The sequence below is a fragment of the Hemiscyllium ocellatum genome, chromosome 37, assembly GCF_020745735.1.
Source record: "Hemiscyllium ocellatum isolate sHemOce1 chromosome 37, sHemOce1.pat.X.cur, whole genome shotgun sequence".
Lineage (NCBI taxonomy): Eukaryota > Metazoa > Chordata > Chondrichthyes > Orectolobiformes > Hemiscylliidae > Hemiscyllium > Hemiscyllium ocellatum.
The window spans coordinates 40027745-40053044 of NC_083437.1; the positions used below are offsets into that span (position 1 = coordinate 40027745).

The following is a 25300-nucleotide window of genomic DNA, read 5'->3' on the forward strand; positions in this document are numbered from 1 at the left end:
TTAACTGTGACACTCATTAGATTTTGTCTTTAAGACAGGGCTTTCCATGGAGGAGGTTGTGCTTTGCGTCTGCTTGTCTCTCTTCTGCCCTTGGAGTGGGAGCATGCTGTGTTCACTAACCCCCTGATGTCTTTCGGAGAGGGGTGGGCACTGCAGCTGTTGGGGTGCATTATTTTCCCTTTCCAGCACCTTTTTAATCATGTTCCACAAGGAGCAAGGTCCTTCAGCATCCATAAAGCTTCATAAGGACCTGATGCTACTGCCACCTGACTATTTGCCCCTTCTCTGATAAATAATTTACTTAAGGAAGTTTGAACGGTTGTCCAGAAAAAAATAAATGTTTCACAGTTATGGAACCACATTTTTTATTACCTCACTGAAACGGTTCAAGGTGGTTGAAGCATTTGTTACGTTTGGAGTTAGTTGAGTTGAGAAGGAGGAGGAAGCCTTTACACTATTCCAGCTGTTTCTTCTATTGATTAAGTTCATGGGTGATCTGTGGTCGAACTTGCCTGGCTCCATTTTCCTGTTGTTAACCAAAATCTGTCAAAGTTAGGTTTGAAATGAACAACTAATGAAGCATCGATTTGCAGTGGGGAGTTCCTAAAGTTCCAAAAGAGAAGCCTGGCTCTCATTTTTTGGTTCATAGCCCCCCCGGTTGTAGACTCCTCAAACAGCGCAAATTGTTTCCATCCACCCAATCATTCCGTAAAAACTTCAATCACATCACCTCTCAACCTCTTGAATTCCAGGGAATGCAACTCCACTTTGTGTGATCTCTCCCCATTTAACCCTTGGAGCTCAGGTCCCCTGTTGTTGTAGATGGTTCTGTTGTGAATAACTGCAACAGAACTCCAAAGTGTTTAAAAACACAGATGGTGTGCTATGCGCAGCAGTGCTTTTAAAATGTTTCTGAAATGCTGTATATGGCTCACCCACCTTAGGGCTGACCACCCATTCTGAATGAGTACATCAGTCATTTCAAGATAAATCAGCTCTTTGTGGGAATAATCTTCATCGAGAGGAAGAATCAAGTCACTAATTAGCAAATGAGCAAACTCCAGAAAGATACAAACTGGATAAATTGAAAAATAGGTCTCGCAGATCCCTGGCTGTTCAGGTCCCCATCCCCAACGTGTGTGTAGGCACGTATGCCCCTACCTTTTTAAAGCATAAAGTAGTTGTGCAGAACTTGAAAGATAAAAATGAAATGATGTTAGAAATTTGGGAAGTCACCTTCTGTATAAGGAGGAATTTCTTCACATCCAGCATATGGAAAATAGGCACTCAGTTGAACAGTTAGTAAAGGAGTAGCAATTCTACAATGCCTTTCATGACGACTGGCTGCTTCAAAGTGCTTTACAAACACTATGAAGTGAGTGAAATGAACTAAATGAATAAAAAGTCAATTTTAACATAGCAAGCTCCAAGAAATAGCAAGCTGATAACGATATAGTTAAAAATCACACAACAACAGGTTATAGTCCAACAGGTTTAATTGGAAGCACCTATTGGACTATAACCTGGTGTTGTGTGATTTTTAACTTTGTACACCCCAGTCCAACATCGGCATCTCCAAATCATGATAATGACATGATTGTGATTTTTTTTACATACAGCGACTGCTTGAGTATTATATAGAATATAGTATTGGCTGGTTCAAATTGAGGAAAACTCTCCCGTTCCCTGAAATATTGACATTGGTGCTTTTATGGCTCCTGAGAGAGCGGGTGGAGCCTCAGATTAATGTCTGATCCAGTTGAAAGTATCTTTGCCAGTGTAGCATCCTGTCAGTACTTCACCGGAGTGGGAGCTGAGATTTTTTTTGGACCCATTTCTCTTGAAAGCCTTCCTAAAATGGGTAGATTGGTTGCTGACTTAACAAAAAATGAGACGGACTGCGGTTTTTCTGCATCATCATTTGTATTATTTTTGATTGTGACATAAGAATAATTTTTTTTGAAACAAAACCATGATTTCTAGGTTGATAATGATACATTTTATAACCCTTACATTTTGATGTAACCTTTTTTATACAGATATATGACACTGGGCACTGCTGCTCTCAAACACACATGGGAACACTTAATTTGCTAAATGATGGCCAAAAAACGTTAAACTAATTTGTCTTCATTTCACTTCATAATTCTGTTTTTCTTTTCCTTTTTACCTTGGAGATATTTAACACTAAACTATTAATCTAGACACTGTGGCAGATGGTGGGATTTGAATTTAGTAAACATTTGGAATCAAGAGTCTAATGATGACGATTAAACCATTGTTATAAAAATACAGCATCGCCCTTTAGCAAAAAGAAAGTGCTGTGCTTACCTGGTCTGGCCTATATGTGACTCTGGGCAGTTAATACTGAGACCCGTATCCCGTGAATGGATAGAAAAATAAGCATAGGAAAGCCAGTAGGCAGCCAGCCGTTGTATGGTGTGAATGCTCCCGTGAATTGTTCATTTTGATGAGCACAGGTTTTCACCGAACCTAACTGGTGCTCAGTTAATTTTAATGTATGTGAATGATCTGAACAGTGAATGACCAGCTCCAAAAACTGATCAAAACAATTTGCCCAAACTAAGCAGTGTGGGACACGAACTGCGAAAACGTTATTGTGTGCAATTGTATCATAGAGTCATACAGCACGGAAACAGATCCTTTGGTCCAACCAGTCCATGCCGACTGTATTCCCAAACAAAACTAGTCCCGCTTGCCTGTGTTTGGCCCATATCCCTCCAAACTTTCTATTCATGTACTTATCCAAATGTCTTTTAAGTGTTCTAACTGTGCCTGCATTCACCACTTCCACTGGAAGCTTATTCCACACACCAACCACTCTCTACGTAAAAAAGTTGCCCCTCATGTCTTTTTTAAATCTTCTCTCCTCTCGCCTTTAAAAAATGACCCCTGGTTTTAAACTCCCCCACCTTAGGGAAAAGGTCTTTCACTGTCCCACAGGTCCACTCAGAAACAGACTTTAACATACATTTGCTCATTTCAGTTTTGAAAGAAAACAAGTCTCTAATTAACCAATTACCAGTTATCAAAATCACTCATGGCCACACGAGGAACTATTAGTGCCAAACGCTTACCTCACAAATTACTTGTTTATGTCCTCTTCTCCCCAGCTCCATCCTTTAAAAATAATACTGTCTAATTTATTATTGAAGCTAAATGATGATAGAGAGATAAGCTCATCAGGTATTCTTCTGCGAGTTGCACCTTGAAAGAGCCCTATGTGCTGGTACCAAATTCAACAGTAACAGGATTTGTTGTATTCAGATTAGATTAGATTACTTACAGTGTGGAAACAGGCCCTTCGGCCCAACAAGTCCACACCGACCCGCTGAAGCGCAACCCACCCATACCCCTATATTTACCCCTTACCTAACACTACGGGCAATTTAGCATGGCCAATTCACCTGACCCGCACATCTTTTGGACTGTGGGAGGAAACCGGAGCACCCAGAGGAAACCCACGCAGACACGGGGAGAACGTGCAAACTCCACACAGTCAGTCGCCTGAGTCGGGAATTGAACCCGGGTCTCAGGCGCTGTGAGGCAGCAGTGCTAACCACTGTGCCACCGTGCTGCCCACTAGCAAAAACAGAAAGTGTTGGAAAACCACAGCAGATCTGGCTTCATCTGTGGAGAGAGAAACAGAGTTAATGTTTCACATCCAAAGGCTCTTCTTTAGAAAATTCAAAAGTTCCGTAATGCAATATATCTTCCTCTAATCTAAAAACCATGCCTCATCAGTAGATAATCTAAGAAGGTGTATCTCCCATTGCAAATCACTTGGATAGACCCAAGCAAAACACAGACAAAAGAGGGTTGGTGATAGTGGATTGCCCCAAGCATCCCTTACCCAGTACCACACCGAAGAAGCAGATGCAGAACCAGGCACAGATTCCGTTAGTACTGTCCAGGCTGGCACTCTGTAAAAAGGAAAGTTGAGTTTTTTATATTTCTGATTTCATTCCCTAAGAGCGTGCGATAATCAGTTCTCCTGTGAATGACTTACCAACACACCACAAGATCCAAGATTTGGAGATGCTGGTGTTGGACTCGAGTGTACAAAGTTAAAAATCACACAACACCAGGTTATAGTCCAACAGGTTTAGTTGGAAGCACTACCTTTCGGAGCGACGCTCCTTCATCAGGTGGTTGTGGAACCGAAAGCTAGTGCTTCCAAATAAACCTGTTGGACTATAACCTGGTGTCATATGATTTTTAACTTTGTATGCAAGATCCAAAAAATAGTTTGGGAAAAGGCCATACACAACAGCCAGGAAAATCCTCCTGTCTCTTCCTCACCCTCTTCACCTCCACCCTCTCAGTCAGGGTGGCTCAGCTGGGCACACCCTCTGATACTTTCTGATGGGCTCTCTGGGCTCACTAACCTGATTCCTGCTACCCTGAACATCACCCTGAGGAACATCACATGTCATTGTCAGTATCTGATAAGCCATGGGAACTAAGAATCACTCAAAAAAGCTTGTTGACAAAAGTTGTAAAACCCCTGTTTTTTTGTGGCTTACTTCCTCATAACTGCTGGTCACAGTCTTTAAATAGCTTGACTTGTCTTTGGAGGAAGTGACAGGTGCAACACCTAATGTATTCCTAACTCTAATCTAAATGACTTTTCAATATTGTCAAGTTCAGCGTTGTTCATCGAATCGTTGACTGCACAGTTTTGAGTGTGTTTCATGAACATCTGCCAGTCTTCTCTGTTTGTTGTAGCTCTGTCTTCTTTGTCATCGATTTTTATGTTTCTTCTTCCTCATTGGTTATTTCCTGCTTTCCTTCATTGCTCATCATGTTGCAGTTAATCTTCCTTCCAGAAGCTATTTCTGAATTACATTTTGACCAAACCGTCTTTAAGGTTGGGCTATACTGGACATGAGCTTCCTGTTTGAAAGCTGTGACTGAAAGTGCTTTCGACATGTGAGTGAGATTGTAGCAAATCATTCACAGGAGAACTGATTACTACACGCTGTTGGGGAAAGAAACCAGAAATATAAAAAACTCAACTTCCCTTGTTACAGCGTGCCAACCTGGACAGTACTAACGGAATCTGTGCCTGGTTCTGCATCTGCTTTAAAAGTGCCAGTCTAAGGATCAACTGGATATTTTTGATTCGACCTGTTTCAGGTATATCTCTGGAGCAGGTGGGATGTGAATCCTGTCTCAAAGGTATGGATGCTACCACAAAAGCCCTCCAACGAGTACTATCTGCTCTCAACCACATCCAGAGCTCATCTGCTTGAAGATTCTTGTGGTGTAGTGATAGCATCCCTACCTCTGAGACAGGAGACCCTGGTTCAAGTACCACCGACACAGAAAGTGGCCCTCAGTGTGTTGGAGCAGGGTGAATCCAAACACTTTATAATGGAAGATGCTGTGCCCTGTGGCATCCATTTTGTTTTATAAAGAAGGGCTCCTTGCTTTCCCAGTGAGGAGTTTGCTCTTCGACAGGGAAAGAGTCCAGAAGGGGAGAAAATGTGGAAACTGGTGTCTGTGCTAAACTATCGTTTGTAACCAAACCCCACATCTCTGAAAGTCTTTAGCTGCCCAACACAACATTTGAATATTGGTCTGTGCAACACTCTGCACTCCTTCAGGCCCACATGTAGCCCCACCTGCTCCTTGACTCCCCCAGCTCATTCTATCCTTCACTACCTCCCCTGGCTACTGCATCTCGGACTCCGACCTCGCACTCATCTCCTCGGTTTCTGGTCACACCCAGATCCATTCTGGATCCCAGGAGTGCATTGGCCTAAAATTCTGGGCCATTTTGGTGGTAGGAATGGTCTGGTCGCCGAACATGAAATAATGAGTGAAGAGGGTAGATGTGGAAGTTTACCCACAGGATTATGACCTGGAAGGCACGATCAAACAGGCTGGTGGAATCAAATTCTCTAGGAACTCTTTAAAAAAACAGATACTTGAAGGAGACAAGTTGGCAGATCTTTGGGCAAGAAAGCTAAGGTGCCAAACCACAATGGACAGATCCATCTAGGAACCAGTAAACCTATGATGACTGCGTGATCTCCTCTATCCTGTAAGGTTCAACAATTCTGTCCTTTTGCACTATAGCTCCCTATGTCCCCAGAACCTCCCCCGCCTCTTCAAAGAAAATTCACCATTGGAGGAGGCTGTTCAGCCCCTCAACCTTGTTGTACCTTTCATTCATCAGTCAGTTGCTGAGCTGTATCTTCCTAACTCCATCCACCCTTCCATCTCCTTTCAGTCTTCTTTGCAACAAAATATCTCAAGTTTTTACGTTTTCTGGCTTTTTGGGGGTTGGGGGGGTGCAGGGCGGTTGGGGGAGAAAGTTCCACAAGCCCCCTGCCTGAGGTGTGAATGAGTGCTTGCGGACAGCACTGGCCCTGCTCTGTGACAATTTGGGGTGGAAGCTGTAGGAGAGCTCCCCATGTGAATACGTGCAAGGCAGTGTCTCTGCAGGACCGCTGCACCCCTGCGACAACTGATTCCGTGAGCCTTTCACAAGCTTCTGTTTCTGCGAGTGGCTTGTTTGTGGTTGTTGCTGTTCAGTTGCTGCTATGTAAACATCAGTTCTGAGTTCAGTGTGAGCGCTCCATTGCTATTTATTGCGGTTTGACAGTGGCTTTTGTTAGATCAGAGTGGTACATCACCAGTAAGAAAGGCGTTTGGTGAAATGACGAAGCTTTTAATTCACGGAGCAACTTGGGATCTGGAACCTCACTACCTGCAAGAGTGAGGGGCACAGATACAATGCAAATTTATTTTAAATGTATCTCCTCAAAATGATGGGGGGTGGAGAGGTGAGGAATGGCAGAGTATTGGGTAAGGAGTGGGAGAACCAGACTAATTGGGTTGCTCTTTTCCAGAGATGACACAGATTGAGATGGGGTGAGTGGCGTCTTTCTGCACAGTCTGATTCTAGCGTTCAGTTTAAGGTGGACGTGCAAAGGGAGGGTTGGATCTTATGCTCAGTCTTGAGATTTTTGGAGTGATTTTTTTACTCTTTGTGAGTTTTGTTGCCAAACCCAGCTCGTTTTGTAGCTCCGGCTCTTGGTCCATTCCACCACTCAACATAACCAGACCAACTCACCTCTGTCAGGATATCCCAGATTGGGACAGTATCCCTAGCAACAGCATCATCTTTAAAATCCCGTTGTGCACCCAGACAATCGCAGTCAATCTCGAGATGCCCTGCATGGATGTGGCAGACAGGGGGAGATGTGGGCAGGAAGCTGGAGGCCTGGTGGATAGAACTTCCCCTTCCCCCCGGGCTCGCAGAAGGGGCCATGACACCACACCCTGCCCAGCCTGGTCTGAGCTTAACCACCCGGGTTAAAGCAGTCACAGCATCTGGAAGTGTGCCCAGAGCCGTAGGAAAGTCAGTCCTGAGGTAGAATATTGAAGTGTAGAAGCATTCTAGGAGTGGATGGGAGATGTACTATGAGGGTTCTCAGAGCCTGGCGCACATCGGATGCCAAGGGGGGAGGCGATGGTTTAGTATTGTCTATTAATCCAGAGATGAAAATGTGTTGCTGGAAAAGTGCAGCAGGTCAGGCAGCATCCAAGGAACAGGAAATTCGACGTTTCGGGCATAAGCCCTTCATTAGGAATGTTCTATTAATCCAGAGACCTAGGAAATGTCCCAGGGACCCAGATTCGAATCTGACCCTGGCAGATGTTGGAAATTGAATTCAGTAAAAATCTCAAATTAAGAGTTGAATGATGACCATAAAACTGTTGTCAATTGTTGGAAAAAGCCATCTCATTCACTAATATCCTTGAGGGAAAGAAATTGCCATTCTTATCTGGTCTGGCCTACATGTGACTCCAGACCCACAGCAATGAGCTCTGAGCAACGAGAGATGGGCAATAAATGCTGGCCCAGCCAGCGATGTCCTCAATCCGTGAAGAAACAGGGATAAAAATGTCTGTGAATGTGGTTTATTGCACCCAGGGAGTATGCCCTGAGATATTGCTCCAATGTGGAAGTCCTTTGAAACAAGCAATGAGCTGAAGGGAGCAGATACCCACATATCTGACTCACTTGTTGAGAATTCTCAGAGAGTGGGTGGTGTGATAGAACGATGAGTATGAGTGAGGTGAGATCTGCAGTTAATTAACAAACAATAGAGTCATAGAATCCCTACAGTGTGGAAACCGACCCCTCAGCCCAACAAGTGCACACTGACCCTCCGGAGAGTAACATACCCAGACCCATTCCCCTATCATATTATCCTATACTTACCCCTGACTAATGCACCTCACCTACATATCCCTGAGTACTATGGGCAATTTAGCATGGCCAATTCACCTAACCTGTATTTACCTAACCTGTACATCTTTGGACTGTGGGAGGAAACCAGAGCACACTGAGGAAACCCACACTGACACGGGGAGAATGTGCAAACTCCATACAGTTGGTTGCCCAAGGCTGGAATCGAAACTCGGTCCCTGTCGCTGTGGGGCAGCAGTGCTGACCACTGAGCCACCGTGCCGCCCCCTTACTCTTCACTGCCCTGGACAAATCTCACCTTGACGCCCGGAGCTTAGTTTCGAAGATGCTCCTGACCTTGCGATAGGCCTCTCTGAACTTCTCCTGTGATTCAGCCACATTTGCCACCATAACCCATGCTGTTCAGGCCCCTCTCAGACTCCACCCAGTGTTTCCTCTTGTGGGTGAGTCCAAAACCAGGGGGACATGTTTTTTAACACCAGAGGTCACCTTTCTAGGTCAGAAGTGAGAACAAATTGTTTCTTTCAGACTTTGCAATGCTCTGCCTCAGAAGGTGCTAGAGGTGAAGTACTCGCATACTTTGAAGACCAAGATGGGAAATTCTCGCAAGGCAAGGAATCAAAGATTATCAGGAGTGGGCAGGAAGGTGGAATTTGAACCTCAGCAGATTGGCTGGGATGTTGTTGAATAGAGCAGCAGGACTGACAGGCCGAAAGACCTACTCCTGCTCCAATTTCCGAAGTTCAAACGTTGGACTAAATGTAGCAGCAGTGAATGAATGAAATAGTCATGTCACAAAGGCAGAAGAGTGTCACTTTACCATGTGTTGCTCCATCTCGACGTCTGGCTTTCTATTCCCTCCTGGTGACCCTCTGGTTTTCTGTTTCTGTCCATGGACTGTGGCGAGGGGGTGGGGATGGAGTGATCTCGGACCATCCCATTTCTGGGGGAAACCTGCCAATGAAAATGCTTCATTCCTCATTCCTGAATGTCTGAAATTGCAACTATTCCCTCACTGTGTCAAACAATCCAAACACCGAAACTGTTTAGCATCTTGCATTTAATTGAAAAATATGCTTATTTTGACTTGAAAGAAGAGAAAATCCAGGTCTTTTGTAAATATGTGCAGTATTTAAATTTGTTTATAAATGTGTATATAAACCCATATTTGAGGTTTAAAGGAGGTTAATTCCATAAGAAATAGGAATAGGAGTAGGCCATCTGGCCCCTCAAGTCGACTCTGCCATCATATTCTGCAGGAACAGTGGAAAGCCTGTATCGCCATTCAGTAAGATCACCACTGATCTGATTTCTCAACATTCCACTCCCTCACCCTGCGCAACCCCTAGAACCTTCCATCCACCTTGCTAAACAACAACCTATCTATCTCTGCCTTAAAAATATTCAAGGAATTTTGAGGAAGAGAGTTCTCAAAATGTACAACCCTCTGTGAGAAACAAAGTTCCTCCTTATTTCTATCTTAGATAGATGGTCTCTTATTTACAAACTGTGACACTAGTTCTAGATTCTCCCCCACAAGGGGCAACATCCTCTCCATATCTTCCTGGTCAAGACCCCTCAGCATCAAATATGTTTCAATCGAGTCACCTCTTGCTTTTCTGAACTCCAGTGGGTACAAGCCTAGCCTGTCCATAAGAGGACCTGCCCATTCCAGGTCTTAGTCAAATAAACCTTCTCTGAACTGCTTTCAATGCACTTATGTCCTTCCTGAAATAGAAAGACCACTGCTGTACACAGTAATCACGATGTGGTCTCACAAATACAGCAACTTCTGTGCTGTTTATCTAATTGAGTCAACCTTTCTTTGAGTGTCTATTAGAGAGTTAAAAATCACACAACACTAGGTTATAGTCCAGCAGGTTTATTTGGAAGCACTCGCCTTCAGAGCCCTGCTCCTGTTAGGAAGTTGTTTGTTCCTCCTGCTCATCGGGGAAGTGACACGTATAGGATTTGCTCATCTGTGTGACAAGACTGAGAACCTGAAATGTCCCTGAGACATGGAGCACTACTTCACCTTCTGCTCCTCTCTCCCTCTCCTCATTTTTTCGAAACTCAAATAATATGCCAAATCCAGATCAGAATTCTACAAACTTAAGAGGCTGATGCAGCTTGAATTAATTTGCATTGTGTTTTGATCTGACACTGAGGGCTCACTATTTCATCATCCATTTTCTCCTTTTGTATTGCAGGGGGCAATCGCAGCCAATAATTGACCATAATGCCTCCGGGGATACATTACAATCAGGATTTCTGGACTGAAGATGAGAGTCCAGATGTGGAGGTTGAATTCCTGTTGCCGACAGGGATTTACTTGAACTTCTTTGTGCCTCGTAGTTCCACAATCAAATACATCAAAAAGGTAATTAGTCAAACATCACTTGTCATGAGGATGTGGTCCCTTTAAACCTCCAGGAGGTGGCCATTTGTGTTTCAGGATGTCTCAGTCGCGCTCTCTACCACACAATACTCTCTTGGAGTTTTCAAGCTCCCTTTTAAAGTATCTTGACGTTGATGTGGAGGTGCGGTGTTGGACTTGGGCAGGGGAGCAAAATCAGAAATCACATGAGGTTATAGTCCAACAGGTTTATTTGAAATCACAAGCTTTCAGAGCACTACTGCTTCGTCAGGTGAACCTGTTGGACTATAACCTGGAGTCGTGTGACTTCTGACTTTATCATATTGTTGTCATCCTTGGTAAGGCAGTGTGCATCCTGAATAATCCTGAGGGAGTTACACCTCTCCTCTCTCTTTCCTTCATATTTCCAATGCGTTTATGTCCACTTCATCAGTACTTCATCTGGTTTTCAACACACCTGGATAAATTTGTAGCTGAAAATGTGTTGCTGGCTAAAGCACAGCAGGTTAGGCAGCATCCCAGGAACAGAAAATTCGACGTTTCGGGCATAAGCCCTTCATCAGGATGAAGGGCTTATGCCCGAAACGTCGAATTTCCTGTTCCTTGGATGCTGCCTAACCTGATGTGCTTTAACCAGCAACACATTTTCAGCTGTGATCTCCAGCATCTGCAGACCTCATTTTTTACCCTGGATAAATTTGTAATTTTAAATAGACTACCTATTAAATTCTTCCTCAATGTTCCACTAATATCTCAAGTATTTTTTTCATAATTTCATATCTCACCTCAGCTTATTGTACTAATGTGGGGTCAGAGGCTGGGATTCTCTAAAACACTATGTTTAAGGTGCCCAGAGGTGTACTTGGGGGTAACTATGACCTAGCCCAGTGCATCCTTCCATGTGCTATTCTGCCAAAAAGGAACACTCTGAAAACCCTGTCAGCTTTTTCGAGCCCAGGTTGCCTCCATTCCTATATTGATATATATCTGCAGTGCTGGATCTTTGTTTCTCTATGCTCGTTAAGAATCCTGTCTTTAGGGTCTATCTCCTTTCACAAACTTTCTCCCCAAGTTTCCTGCTTCACAAACTGCAGCCCGAACTCAGTGGCTCCCAGCTGACCCAGTGATTTATACAAAACATCGGAAAATTTAAACAAAAACCTACACCTATAGGTATCTGTCAGTAATCTCTCGTAAACCTCAAGATTTGCTTAACCAACAACTGACCTCTGATGTGCTGTTAACCCAAAGTTGTGGCCTTAAAATATGAATAAACAGTTTGACCTCAGATTGAAAGGTGCCCGCTAGAATGCTGCAGTGTAGCGTACTTTCTAATTCCCTACAAGCAAGGTTTGAGGCCCTGCACATGATATGAAAGGCCCTTTTTATAGGATCTCAATAAACTTAATGTAGTTCAGTCATTGATTTCAAACTGTGCTGCATTTAGTTGTCTGCTGGGTGTGTTCTGTTCAGAGATGTTATCGCACATATAGAACAGGTTCCTCCTAACTCAGAGATACAGACGCTACCACCACACCATGGGAGCACTGTCATTCTGCTTCTAATACAACTGAGCTGACGGGGGCAGGTCCAATCACTTTCACAGAGTGAGGTTTCTCTTCTTTATCTCAAGTTGTCATGGTGGACAATGGAAGCAGGTTCAACCAAGGCTTTCTGAAAGGAATCGGATCAATACTTGGACAGGCAACTTGTTCGGGCGACAGAGAATGAGTGGGGCGATGAGATGTCTATGCCAGAAAAGCCTTTTACCAAAATCATTTTAGACCCTGGTTTTCTGAGGCAGTGTTTGCTGCTGCACTGTGCTAATGCTGGGAACAAGTGAGGCAGACGGGGTCTGATTGGACATTTCTTTCAAAGAGCAAGTACAAGCATTGTGGGCTGAATGGCCTCCCTTCATGCTGTACAGTTCGGCCATGGGAAGTTGATTAGCTGCTGTTAACGGACCAGGACTTTGACACTTTGTAGCTTTTTTTTCCGCAGGTCATCACAATGTTTCACAGAAGTTGCAGATGTTGCCCCATTATTGACGGTAAATGACTTGGACGGAAGTTCCTGTCCAACAGTTCTGAGGAAGGATTGCACACACTGCTTCTGTAAATGCAACCGAATACTGTATTGTTATTTCAGAAAGGGAACACTTCAGTTTACTCATATTAATGTTCCTAAAAAGGTTTAGAAACAGACTCCAAGATTTTGAGAATAGACCTCGATCCTCCTGAGTTTTTATCCAAGTTCTCCACCCAGCTGATTATAACTGGCTTGAGATTTGTACATCCAAGTATATCCAGTATTGCTGGAGAACATTAGCCCTGACTGTGTTTCCGCATTAATAGGGACCATTAGGGTTTTGATCCAGGAAAAGGACGGATCTTTTTAAATTTTATTTTTCCCAAACTTCATTGAAAATTGCACATTATAATTGCACATTCTGCAGAGCATGAAGTCACACAAACAAGACAATAACACACAGTGCCCTGCTCTGGAGTTTGTGGGATTACTGTCTGCGGGGTAGATTGAAGCTGGAGAGGAGATGATCTCTGTTCTTTTGGAAGAGAAACAGGAACAGCAATGATGGAATAAAATGTCCAATGGACCCTATGGGTGATGTTCCGAGCGGACAATCCACTCTCTCGCACTCCAGTCACACCGGGTTGGAAAGTCAGTACAGAAGTAGCCCATTCAGCCCATTTAGCATGTGCTTGCTCTCTGAAAGAGTTGTCCCATTATTCTTCAAAGCTGCTTCTCCACAGCCCTGTGTCTGTCTTTCAAGTACATTACCAATTTCCCCTGTTGAAGGTAGCAATTGAGTCTGCTTCCACTCATGTTGCATTTTAGGTCATACTGATTCACTGTGTTTACATAAGAAAAGATCTCGTCATTGGTCCCCAGTTATTTTGTCAATTATCTTAAAATCTGTATGTGCTGCTGATGGACCCTCTGCCTACCTGATTTGTACCTTGTTAATACATTGATCCACAAACATGCACTGGAGGAATTGGTGTAGATTAAAAATCGAACACAAGAAGGCAGTTGCTGTAGAAACCTCTTGCCCATCCTCTTAAAGGGTTCACTGATCAACACTGGTACATTTTCTTTACTCACTCATGGTATATGGGCACCACTGGCTGTCATTATTGCCCGTCCCTAACTGACCTGGAGAAGGTGGGGTGCGGGTGGGGGGGTGGGGGAGTGAGCTGCCTTATTGAACTGCTGCAGGACAAAGTGAAATTTTAATTGCAAATGAAGTGGGTAAGAATGGAAAGTTGATAGTTTCTCTGCAATAGCTGATTTATCCTGAAAGGACATTTCCAGGAGACCATACTGGATCTCGTCATCTCTGATTGGAATCCTGCTTTTCCTTAAATGATATTTGCCAAAGTAATGAGTGTTGTCTTTTCTTTTGTAGTTACTCTGGCAGCAGGCGCAGCACCAACCCCTCTTCCATACTTTAAACAAGCCAGATGCCTACGTCTTCACCTGCATCAACCACACAGCGGAACAGGAAGAGCTCGAAGATGAACACCGGCGCCTCTGTGATGTACGACCGTTCCTCCCGATCCTGAAACTTGTAGCGAGAGAAGGAGACCGAGAAGAAAAGCTCATTAATTCCCAGATCAGCCTTCTCATTGGAAAGGGTAAGTCGAAGATGTTTCTGATCCAGTCAGTGCACATTATTCCGTGTCACCAGGCTTGGGGAAATCTGCAGCGATGCTCCTTAAACCATTTCAGCAATTACTTTCTGATTCTACCCTAAAAAAGTATCGACCAATTGGAACTTTCACCGACACTTTCCCCTGAAGGTATTAAGTTTTCAGATCGCCTTCCCTTTCACAGTGGGGTGCCTGCTATCTGTGTGGATGCCACAATGCATGTTACCACTTGGTGGTGAACATGCCGGCCTGTATAGCCATGATGGTCAGTAAACTGTAGCTGTTGCAAGAGACTTGATCTTATTTTTCACCCGTAATCCAATCACTTTCCAGTAGGGAATATTCAACAAAGCAACTGTCAATCAACTTGCCCACATCCGTAGACACATTGCATAAAGTATTGCTGGAAGAGCTGAGCTCTACTTTAAGGGTTCCAGAATGTTCAATGCACATGAGCAGTGTTACTTTCTAGTTGGCAGGGCTGGTGCTGGGCTGAAGGGTTTGTGTTACAAAGGGACGTTGAGCAGGTTGGGCCTGTATTTGCTACTGTTTATAAAGAGAGAGGTGGTCTTATTGAAGCATTCCAAAACTCTGAGGGGGCTTCACAGGCTGGGAGAGTACATCCTCTCCTGGGGGGACCTAGAACCAGGAGGCACAGTTTCAAAATAAAGGTCTCCTGTTCAAGACCGAGACGTGGAATTCATTTGCCTCATGCTCCAGAGTCCACACTTTGGAATTCTGTATCCCAGAGGATTGATCTTCCCATGTATTCATGGCTGAGTCGCCCAACTCAGGGTTTGGATGGTGCTTGGGTAAGACAGGTAAATGAAGTAAGGCCATAGGAGATCAACCATGGGCTTCTCAAATGGCAGAGAGGCTTGGAGGGTCAAATGGTCCATGCCTACTCCTGATGATCCATTGAGGGTGTTGCCTGGAGTGAAGTGGACTTTCAGCCTCCTCTACCTTCTATTGCTCCTTCCATAGGCTAAAGCTGGATATGTGTGAGTGACACCATATATTTCTATAGACTGATATTTGTGTTTCTTACACATGAGGTACAATGATGTAAATAATTCAGCTGGAATTATTGTAATGGGAATGGCATCACCACAGATGGAGCAACCCAGCAGCGGCTTCTCAATCCAAGACAGATGCAGCCTTCCCCGGGGGTGGGGGGGAGGTGGGGGGAGGGAAGGTGGGGGTGGTGGGGGGTTGGGGTTCGGGGTTCGGGAGTGTGGTAGCGCAGTATTCCAAAGGAAAGCAACATCCTGCGACATCCATGGGATCAGATTCCCTCCTGTTACTTCGTTGGGTGTGCTATGAAGATCTATTTGTGGACATACCTGGTGTGCCTGTTAGTCAACTCTCTGGGAGTACAGTCCCTATCTTCTGTAGGCAGATGGTACTTCAGTTGTCAATTGTAACCCAAACATGGAATAGGCCAATAGATTCACACTTATCCCTCCTGCTGCTCATTTGCAATAATCAGGGTGAAAAGCAATTGGAAATTATGAAATATTTGCGAGTTTGGGAATGGATATCTGAGTTTTGCTGCAGGACTGAACTGTACATGGAGCCTCAGTAGATTGTAATCCATCGTACTGGGAGAAATTATGACTGTGATTCAGTTCTGCTGGGAAAGGGAGTTGTTATTACAGCTCTTTATTGCTTATTGCAACACAAAACCCATGGGAATGTTCATTAGCAACACGTCAACCGGGATGTGCAACCGATTTAAACCTCAGAGATGCTACATGCGGCTGGGAGAAACACATTCTGTAAGGGACATGACTGTGATTTGACTCTTATGGTACAGGGCGGAGTTCCAATCTTTTGGAATGTGTTGACATTGAGAGATGGGGATATTCCAAAAAAAAATCCAGTTGAAGTTCTAAACACATTTAAAATATTGTCTTACAAAGTCAAAAGTGCACCAGGCCTCTGGATGATGTGAGGTCACTCAGTTTACCATCATTACTCACTTATTTTGGTTTCTACACCTGAATACAGAGTAAAGAGTTCAGAGGAGTGTTAGTTCCTAATAGGTATTGCAGGGTTCCAGCTACAATATTTGTTTACTTTTCAATTGGGATCATTATGAAATAATAATGTTTGAAACTTGAATTTTAAATTGTCTCTTTTAACTCAAAAAGGGCTTTTGATTTTAGCTCCTTGAAAGCACTAGCAGTGCATGTTGTTCTTATTACATTTTCTGGCTGACAAATTGTGGCTTGAATGTGGCTATGCTGCTTTATTGGGTGCATTTCTCCTGTTATCAGTCCAACAGTCCCAGCCACAGAGTCGTACAGCATGGAAACAGACCCTTTGGTCCAAGCAGTCCATGCTGAACATAATGCCAACCTAAACTAGTCCCACCTTCCTGCTCCTAGCCCATAGATAGAGTGGGCAGCCAGAGACATTTTCCCATGATGGAAATATCTCTCACAAGGGGGCATAATTTTAAAGTGATCGGAGGAAGGTTTAGGGGAGATGTCAGAGGTAGGTTCTTTACACAGAGTGGTGGGTGTGTGAAATACACAGAGTCAGATACATTAGAGACATTTATGCAACTCTCGGATAGGCTAACTGATAGTAAAATGAAGGATATTTAGGTTAGTTTGATCTTAGAGTAGGATAAAAGGGCAGCACAACATCGAGGGCCGAAGGGCCTGTGCAGTGCTGTACTGTTCTATATTCTATATCCCTCCAAACCTTTCCTATTCATGTATCCATTTAAAAGTCTTTTAAATGTTGTAATTGTACCCACATGGATCACTTCCTCAGGAAGTTCATTCCACACACGAACCACCTGTTGCTTCTTTGCTAGTACTCCTTCTCTAAGCCGGAATATTGTATGTTCAAGCCCCACTCTCAGCTTTGAGCTGAGTGCTGTGTTGTTACAAAATGTCTGGGGGAGGAATGAGTGTTCACAGTGTGTTCATTGGCAAGTTCGAATCAATTAAAACATCGGGAGTTTGGATAAGAGGCAGCCACTCGATCGATCTCAAAGTTCTTAATGAATTTTTTAAAAACATACTCATGACTGTTCCCATTGTTAACTAGAAAGTAGTTTTCTCTTAGAAAAAGAATTTTTTCATAACTTAAATCAGATAAATTCACAGGTTGATGAGATGAGTTTTTTTGCCTCACCCAGGAAATTGCAGGGTTAAAAGTGTCACACGTGGATTCACTGTGTCTATCAAGTACACAAACAAAAAATGTGGTGCTGGGAAAGCATAGCATGTCAGGCAGCATCTGAGGGGCAGGAGCGTCAATGTTTCAGACAGAAGCCCTTCGTCAGGAATTCCTTCAACATTCCTGATGAAGGGCTTATGCCCGAAACATCAACTGTCCTGCTTCTCGGATGCTGCCCGACCTGCTGTGCTTTCCCAGCACCACACCTTTTGACTCTAATCTCCAGCATCACTTTCTCCAAGGAACAACTATAGGCCACTCGGCCCTTCAACTCTGCTCCCCCATTCAATAAGATTATGGCTAATCTTATTTTAACTGAAACGCTGCCTAACCCCTGATAAGCTTCTACCCCCTCTCCCAGTGTTTTTTCTAACCTAAGTAAAATTGTGTATTAATGGGGATGACAGATCAGAATAACTAGTGGGAGGGATTGCTATTCCTCTGGACTCTTTGTATTTAGCTTCTTCATCTTGTTTTATTTTCAGAATGAGAGTAGCGTTCAAAGGAGAATGTGAGGACTGCAGGTGCTGGAGATCAGAGTCGAGAGTGTGGTGCTGATAAAGCACAGCCGGTCAGGCAGCATTCGAGGAGCAGGAGAATTGACTTTTCAGGCATAAACCCTTCATCAGGAATTCCTTCAACATTCCTGATGAAGGGCTTATGTCCGAAACGTCGACTCTCCTGCTCCTCAGATGCTGCCTGACTTGCTGTGCTTTTAGAGCACGACACTCTTGAGTAGAGTTCAAAGGACAGGGAGTGTAAACAGACGGGTGTGTGTATACTATATGAACATAATATCCATCTATCTTATCCCTACACCCTCCAAGATGGGAACTGGTGGAACCCGGTCAGACCACATGCAAGGTGTTATTGAAAGACTGTAATGTCTTTTTTTTTAAGCTTTATTTCATATTTTCCTAACTCACTGTTCAATGTGGTGTAACTTTTCTTTATTTTCTCTATTTTTGTACCTAAGATTTGTACCTAGCTACTTTGGACAGTCAATTCAGCTATAATGCAGTAGTTCCATTCTCATGCAATCCCATGTTATAAGAAAATCGGATAATAGCAGCACTATTTAGACTAATGGGGCCAGAATTGCATTTTAACCAATCCACCGCTTAAAAGTTCACGCTATAGGAACAGTGTCCCCCAATTCATCAATTGTGTTACAGTGAATTCTCATTAATGAAATGCACGTTGTTCCTAAGATGATGCTGTGAGTTGATGAAATTGTGCACTTTTCACTGTACTCCTATGCTTTTGTAATTTGAATACATGTGACAATAACCCTAGTTCTAATTCTAATTTTAACAATTAGTTGGCAATGTTTTTTGGTTTCTGAAGTCTTACAAGAAAATGTTTGGATGCTTTGTCGATGCTTCGTTGCAGGTCTCCATGAGTTTGATAGTCTGCATGATTCTGAGGTGAATGAGTTTCGTGGGAGTATGCGGCAGTTCTGTGAGGAGAGAGCAGAAGAGAGACAACGGTTGTCATGGCAGCATTGGATGGAATACAGTTTTCCCAGAGACCTGGAGCCTATCCCGGAGGTAGCGGATAACAGCATTACCAGGAAGCACAGCAACCGAAACATTGTCATAAATGTGAAGTTTCAATACACTGAAGTGAGTACACCATGTCTTCTGCTTGGTCTTCTAATCTACATTGAAATGACTGCAAATAGGTCAAGTCCAAATGGTTTAGGTTTGGGAAAAGGCCCTGAGACTTTGCAACTTCAGATCCAAAGCAGTGACTGCTGGTTTTTTTAAATTAAAATTCACGCAACACCAGGTTATAGTCCAACAGGTTTAATTGGAAGCACACTAGCTTGCGGAGCATCGCTCCTTCATGAAGAATTAGATGTGTTGTACCTAGACTAAACGATATAAATGTCCCTGCTACACCTGGAAGCTATGGTTGGGAGGCTGGGCAGTGAGGAGGGAAAAGGGCAAGTGTTAAACCTTCTACAACTGTATGGCAAGCCTCCATGAGGAGGGGGCAAAACTGAGGACTGCAGATGCTGGAAACCAGAGTTTAGATCAGAGTGATGCTGGAAAATCGCAGCAGGTCAGGCAGCGTCCGAGGAGCAGGAGAATCGACGTTTCAGGCAAAAGCCCTTCATCAGTCCCCTATTCCTGATGAAAGACTTTTGCCCAAAATGACGATTTTCCTGCTCCGCGGATGCTGCCTGACCTGCTGCGATTTTCCAGCACCACTCTGATCTAAACCATGAGGAGTGACCAAGATATCACAGAGGAAATGGTCCAGCAAATGAGGGGAGAGGAAGATGTGTTTGACTGCAGCAGAAATAGGGGGGAAGTGATGGCCTAGTGGTATTATTACTATATTGTTAATCGAGAGACCCAGGTAATGTTCTGGGGACAAAAATAGAAATTGCTGAAAAAGCTCAGCAGGTTTAGCAGCGTCTGCAAAGTTAATGTTTCAGATCTAGTTAGCCTTTCTCAGAACATGTTCAGAGGACTTAGGTTCAAGTCCCATCTTGGCAGATGGTGGAATTTGAATTCAATTGTCATTTGGAAGTACGTGTCTAATGACAACCATAAAACCATTGACAATTTTCAGAAAAACCCATCTGGCTCACTGTCCTTTAGGGAAGGGGATCTGCCATCCTTATCCGGTCTGGCCCACATGTGACTCCAGACCCACAAAATGTAGTTGGATCTTAACTGCCTTCTGGAAATTTAGGGATGGGCAATACATGATGGTTGTCAGTGATGCCCATATTCCCATGAATGAATAACACAAAAATGGCGGAGGACAGTAAATTTGGTGAGGCTGCTATTGGTTGTACAAAGATGGAGGTTTGAAAGATGGCAGCAGCAAGGTTGTCATGTTACAATCTCATCCAGACCTCGGCCCAGTCACAGCTGTCCAGTTGAAACCCTGACCTGAGCCCGTGTGGAGCCGGCTTGTTGAGAGACAGGTACCAACAAGGTGCGTGTACTTTCCAGCTGTGTCAGCAAATGCTGGGGAGCAAATTCACTCAAAAATAGAAACATGCTGTTGTCTAGCTGTAAAAAGTGAGGTCTGCAGATGCTGGAGATCAGAGCTGAAAATGTGTTGCTGGTTAAAGCACAGCAGGTTAGGCAGCATCCAAGGAAAGCCAAATCCAAGCCCTTCATCCTAATGAAGGGCTCTGGCCCGAAACGTCGAATTTCCTATTCCTTGGATGCTGCCTAACCTGCTGTGCTTTAACCAGCAACACATTTTCAGCTCTTGTCTAGCTGTGGCAGTGTTGGGCATCACAACAGTTAACAAAGACCTGTTTCCGAAATGTTAGGCCATAATGCAGTCCCTTTCCACAGTCAAAGATTTTTCTCCCTTCTCTTTCACCCAGTCTCGCCCTTCATGCCAGGAAAGAAGCCTTAAGCAGGGCTGAAGGAGCACTTGTGCTGGGATCCGAACATACTTCTCACACACTCCTTAACCTGGCTCCGTCACTGATGAAGGCTGAACTGACCCGATCATCACTTGCTTTAGGGTCCGATTTCCCCCAACACGACAATGGACCAAATCCAGTGCTGAATGTAGCTGGGGGTGTCCTGCTTTTTGTGAAATGTATACTGGCTAGTACTGTGTGCAGTTATCTGCTACCACTGTACCTTGGAGAGCACGTCAACAATAAAGCAAAAGTCATGAGTTGCAGATACAAACAGAGAGAGACTCTGTTCTAACTTCTCTGCTCTTGGTTCTATTCAGACCTAGCTGTGGTATCCAAATCCCAGAGATCTGGAGTTCTGACAAAAGGTCATTGACCTGAATATTAACTCTCTTCCTTTCCACAGATACTGCCTGAAGTATTGAATACTGCTGAATATTGCCAGTACTTTTTGTTTTCCTTTCAGATTCTCACTCTGTATTGGTGAGGGAGAGAATGGAAGTCAATCTTTATGTGCTTTGTTTACAATGTATGCGTCTACCTCCTAGCCCACTCACCCACCCCAGTTTCAGTCTGTTCCTGTTTGTAGTCACAACTAAATCCTGAGTTAATGCTTAAAACCTGCATTGAACAAGACTCAGTTGGTGCTCTTTGCCTTCCCTCACTCTGTCATATCCAGAGTCATTGACAAGGTTCAACCACAGGGGGATCACGGCCAGTTTTGGGGGCATTAATCCCCAAACATTGCTTGTTTCTGTAGCAACCTTGTGGAGCACTTGTGACTCTGTCAGTGACTGCCTCTAAGCCAAAGGCTCCATGTTCAAATCCCACTCCAAGTCTCATTGGCCAAGAAAGAAGCATTTGAGACAGTGACAGAGTTCAAACAGCAGACTCAATGGGCAGAATGGCCTGTTTTTCCTCCCGTGTCTTGTGGTCTAAAAGGTCTACTCCACGTGTGTAAAGGCACAAAGCAATAAAAGCGATTGATGTTCCAGATACGTTGCAGTTGATCAATAATGTCCCTCACTTCCCCAAGTGAATCAGCTTAACAAAGGATCTGAGGGTGAAACATTCCTGGCATCTGAGAGAACTTTCTGTTTATCCCCTTCAAGAACACAGAATACATCACTCTCTTTGTTGCCTTTATTCATTCACAGGATGTGGGTGTTACTGGTTAGGCCAGTATTCATTGCTCATCCCTGATTGCCCAGAGGGCAGTTAAGAGTCAATCTCATTGCTGTAGGTCTGGAGTTAAATGTATGTCAGACTGGGTAAGCACAGCAGGTACCTTCCCTAAAGGGCATTACTAAACCAGGTGGGCTTTTCTAACAATCGATGGTCATCATTAGGCACTTTAATTCCACATTTTTATTGAATTCAGATTCCACCATCTGCCGTGGTGGTATTCAAACCCTGGTCCCTAGAACATTAGCTGGGTCTCTACATTAACAGTAGAGAATGTGGTGCTGGAAAAGCACAGCAGGTTAGGCTGCATCCGAGGAGCAGAGAATCAACGTTTCGGGCATAAGCCCTTCATCAGGAATGGTCAGGAATTCCTGATGAAGGGCTTTTGCCCAAAAAGTCAGTTCTCCTGCTCCTCGGATGCTGCCTGACTGGCTGTGCTTTTCCAGCACCACACTTTTTAGACTCTAATCTCCAGCATCTGCAGTCCTTACTTTCTCCCCGGATTAACAGCCCAGTGATAATACCACTAGGCCATTGCCTTCTGTTGTAATTATCAACAATCCAAGATCACAGATTTTAGTACTTAACCATCTTAACCTTGCTGATTTAATTAGAACATTACGTTGGGATCTGTGCTTGGGTATGATCTGAAGATCTTTTGACGTTTTGGTTCTGCGTTGTGGAATGGATGTACCTTGATAAAACCGTTTAATTGCAGGATGTAAGGTAGTGGTTATGGATAGTTAATTGGCATTGTGCAGCACTCTGATTTGATATCTTGTTGTGATGGGAGTTCAAAGACAACGTCTTAAATTGATTGCATTTTTCAAAAGCCCTGCTGTTTTTTTGTAAACCCTTCTTTTAATGCCATGTGCAACATTTACATTGTCAAGGATCCACAGCATTAACTTGACCTTTAACCTACTCAGTTGTGGCACCATGATGGTTGCCTTTGTCAATGGGAAATGTTAGATCGATGTTGTCACGGGTATGAATCTCAGGTTACATGCTGTGGCCCTGGTGTAGAATGGTAGACCAAACTCTGGACCAGAATGGTGGCCTTCTGGTTCTGTGGCTGCATGTTCTCTTGTGCTCAGTGTCACTATCCAATCACCCAGTAATCTCTGCAAACCAAACAGCTCCATAGCAACAACAACTTGACCTGCCCAAAACGTTAGTTTGTCGAGTCTGTGCTATATTGATGAATGGTTTCACATGGAATCCTATGGATCCTGTTGACCAGCCGTTTAAGTGGATCAGCCACATAAATATCATAGCTGCAAAGACAGCTGTTTTGAAGTGAGTAATTCACCACCTCACTCCACAAATACCAACAGATTCAAGAACAGCTTCTTCCCTGCTGTCACCTGACTGATGAATGGATCTCTCATGCATTAGAGCTGATCTTTCACTGCATTTTCTCTGTGGCTGGAACACTATATTCTGCAGTCTGTTTGATTGCCCTGATAAAATTATACAGGTGATAATCTGTTATCCGAAATGCTCGGGACCAGCTGGTTTTCGGAATTCAGAATTTTTCAAATTTCCGAATAAGTGGCAGTTTGATGGCGAAATTTTTAAAAATCTTTCCGAAGAACAGGACTCACTGTGAGCCAAACAGGCCCTGAAACAGAATTGAACCTTGCCAGTGCTGGGCTACACCCCTACATGTCGCATCTGAGTGACACGCATCAAATGGGTGTGGAGTTGGGTTAACTGTTTGCATGCCAAACGATCTTGTTAATGAGAAAAAACTTCACAAAAAATCCTTTGGACTTTGGAGCTTTTTGGATTTCGGGATTTCGGATAAGGAGTTGTCTACCTGTACTATTTGTCTGTTAGCAAAACAATACTTTTCACTGTATCTTGGTACTTGTGACAATAATAAATCAGGGTGGCTAATGTTGTGCCTTTATTTAAGAAAGGATGTAAGGAGAAGCTTGAAACGATAGACCTGTGAGTCTGACATCAGTGGTGGATACGCTGTTGGAGGTGATTCTAAAAGTTAGGATTCACACGCATTTGGAGAGGCAAGGACTGATTGGGGATAGTCATCATGATTGTGTATGAGGGAAATCATGTCTCACAAACTTGATTAACAACCAAAAAGATTGTTGAGGGCAGAACCATCGACATTGTTTGTATGGACTTTTGTAAAGTCTCTGACAAGGTTCCACATGTGGGCTAATTAGGAAAGTCACCGAGGTTAAGAATCACACAACAACTGGTTATAGTCCAACAGGTTTATTTGGAAGTACTAGCTTTCGAAGGGCTGCTTCTTCATCAGGTGGGTGTGGAGCAGGATCATGAGACACAGAATTTCCAAGCCACTCGTCATCCAGACTTGGAAATATATCGCTGTTCCTTCACTGTTGCTGGGTCAGTGCCGAAGGGCATTGTGTACGCCTCTACATCTCATATGTTCATCATCAACTTGTAGAATTTATGTTTGGGAATTAACTCTTTGTTCTGCCAAAAGTACCCATTTCCTATGAACGAATAAAAATAAATACAGAGATTCAAAGTTTGTGCGAAGAATTGTAGCTCGGGTGCTTGTTGTAGTGGTTCTGTTCGCCGAGCTGGAAGTTTTTGTTGCAAACGTTTCGTCCCCTGGCTAGGAGACATCATCAGTGCTGTGGAGCCTCCTGCACACGCAGGAGGCTCCACAGCACTGATGATGTCTCCTAGCCAGGGGACGAAACGTTTGCAACAAAAACTTCCAGCTCGGCGAACAGAACCACTACAAATACAGAGATTAGAAACCAAACCATTCTGCTCAACTAGTCCTCACTGGGTTAATGCTCAAATTAAGTCTCGTCCTGTCTCTCCTTATCTAATTATACCAACATAACTCTTGTCCCTTCTGCTGAACTAGGTAATCCAGCTTCTTCTTAAATGAATCTAGAATATTCACTTTAACCAGATTGTGTGGAAAGAGCTTTTGGACGGTTCGGTTGTCTTCAACTAATTGATGCCTTTTCTTTTCCTTCAATATTAGGAAAGTTTCAGCTTCCAAATTTCCTCCCAGGCTCCTCCTGCATTGCTGATGAAATTAGCTGTGAAGAAGAAAGCAACGGTTTTCCGACATAAAGTAGTTGACGATGCAGAGGATTACACACTGCAGGTGAACGGGACGGAAGATTATATCTACGGAAACTATCCCCTCAGCCGATTCAAGGTGAACTGCTTCACCTCCTTTACCTTTCTGTGTTCCTCTGCAGGTA

The 25300-nt window shown here is 43.8% G+C and overlaps 1 protein-coding gene across 4 annotated transcripts in view; it reads left to right on the forward strand.

The window, feature by feature from the left end:
• pik3cd (phosphatidylinositol-4,5-bisphosphate 3-kinase, catalytic subunit delta) overlaps window positions 1-25300 on the forward strand; it is a 224246-nt gene that overhangs the window by 122755 nt on the left and 76191 nt on the right. For all 4 annotated transcript variants that reach the window (XM_060852452.1, XM_060852453.1, XM_060852455.1 and 1 more), the window contains 4 exons: window positions 10459-10628; window positions 14053-14281; window positions 18884-19116; window positions 25075-25254. In XM_060852452.1, the coding sequence (XP_060708435.1) occupies window positions 10488-10628; window positions 14053-14281; window positions 18884-19116; window positions 25075-25254 (783 nt within the window). In that variant the 5' untranslated portion in view covers window positions 10459-10487. The remainder of the gene's footprint in view (window positions 1-10458; window positions 10629-14052; window positions 14282-18883; window positions 19117-25074; window positions 25255-25300) is intronic.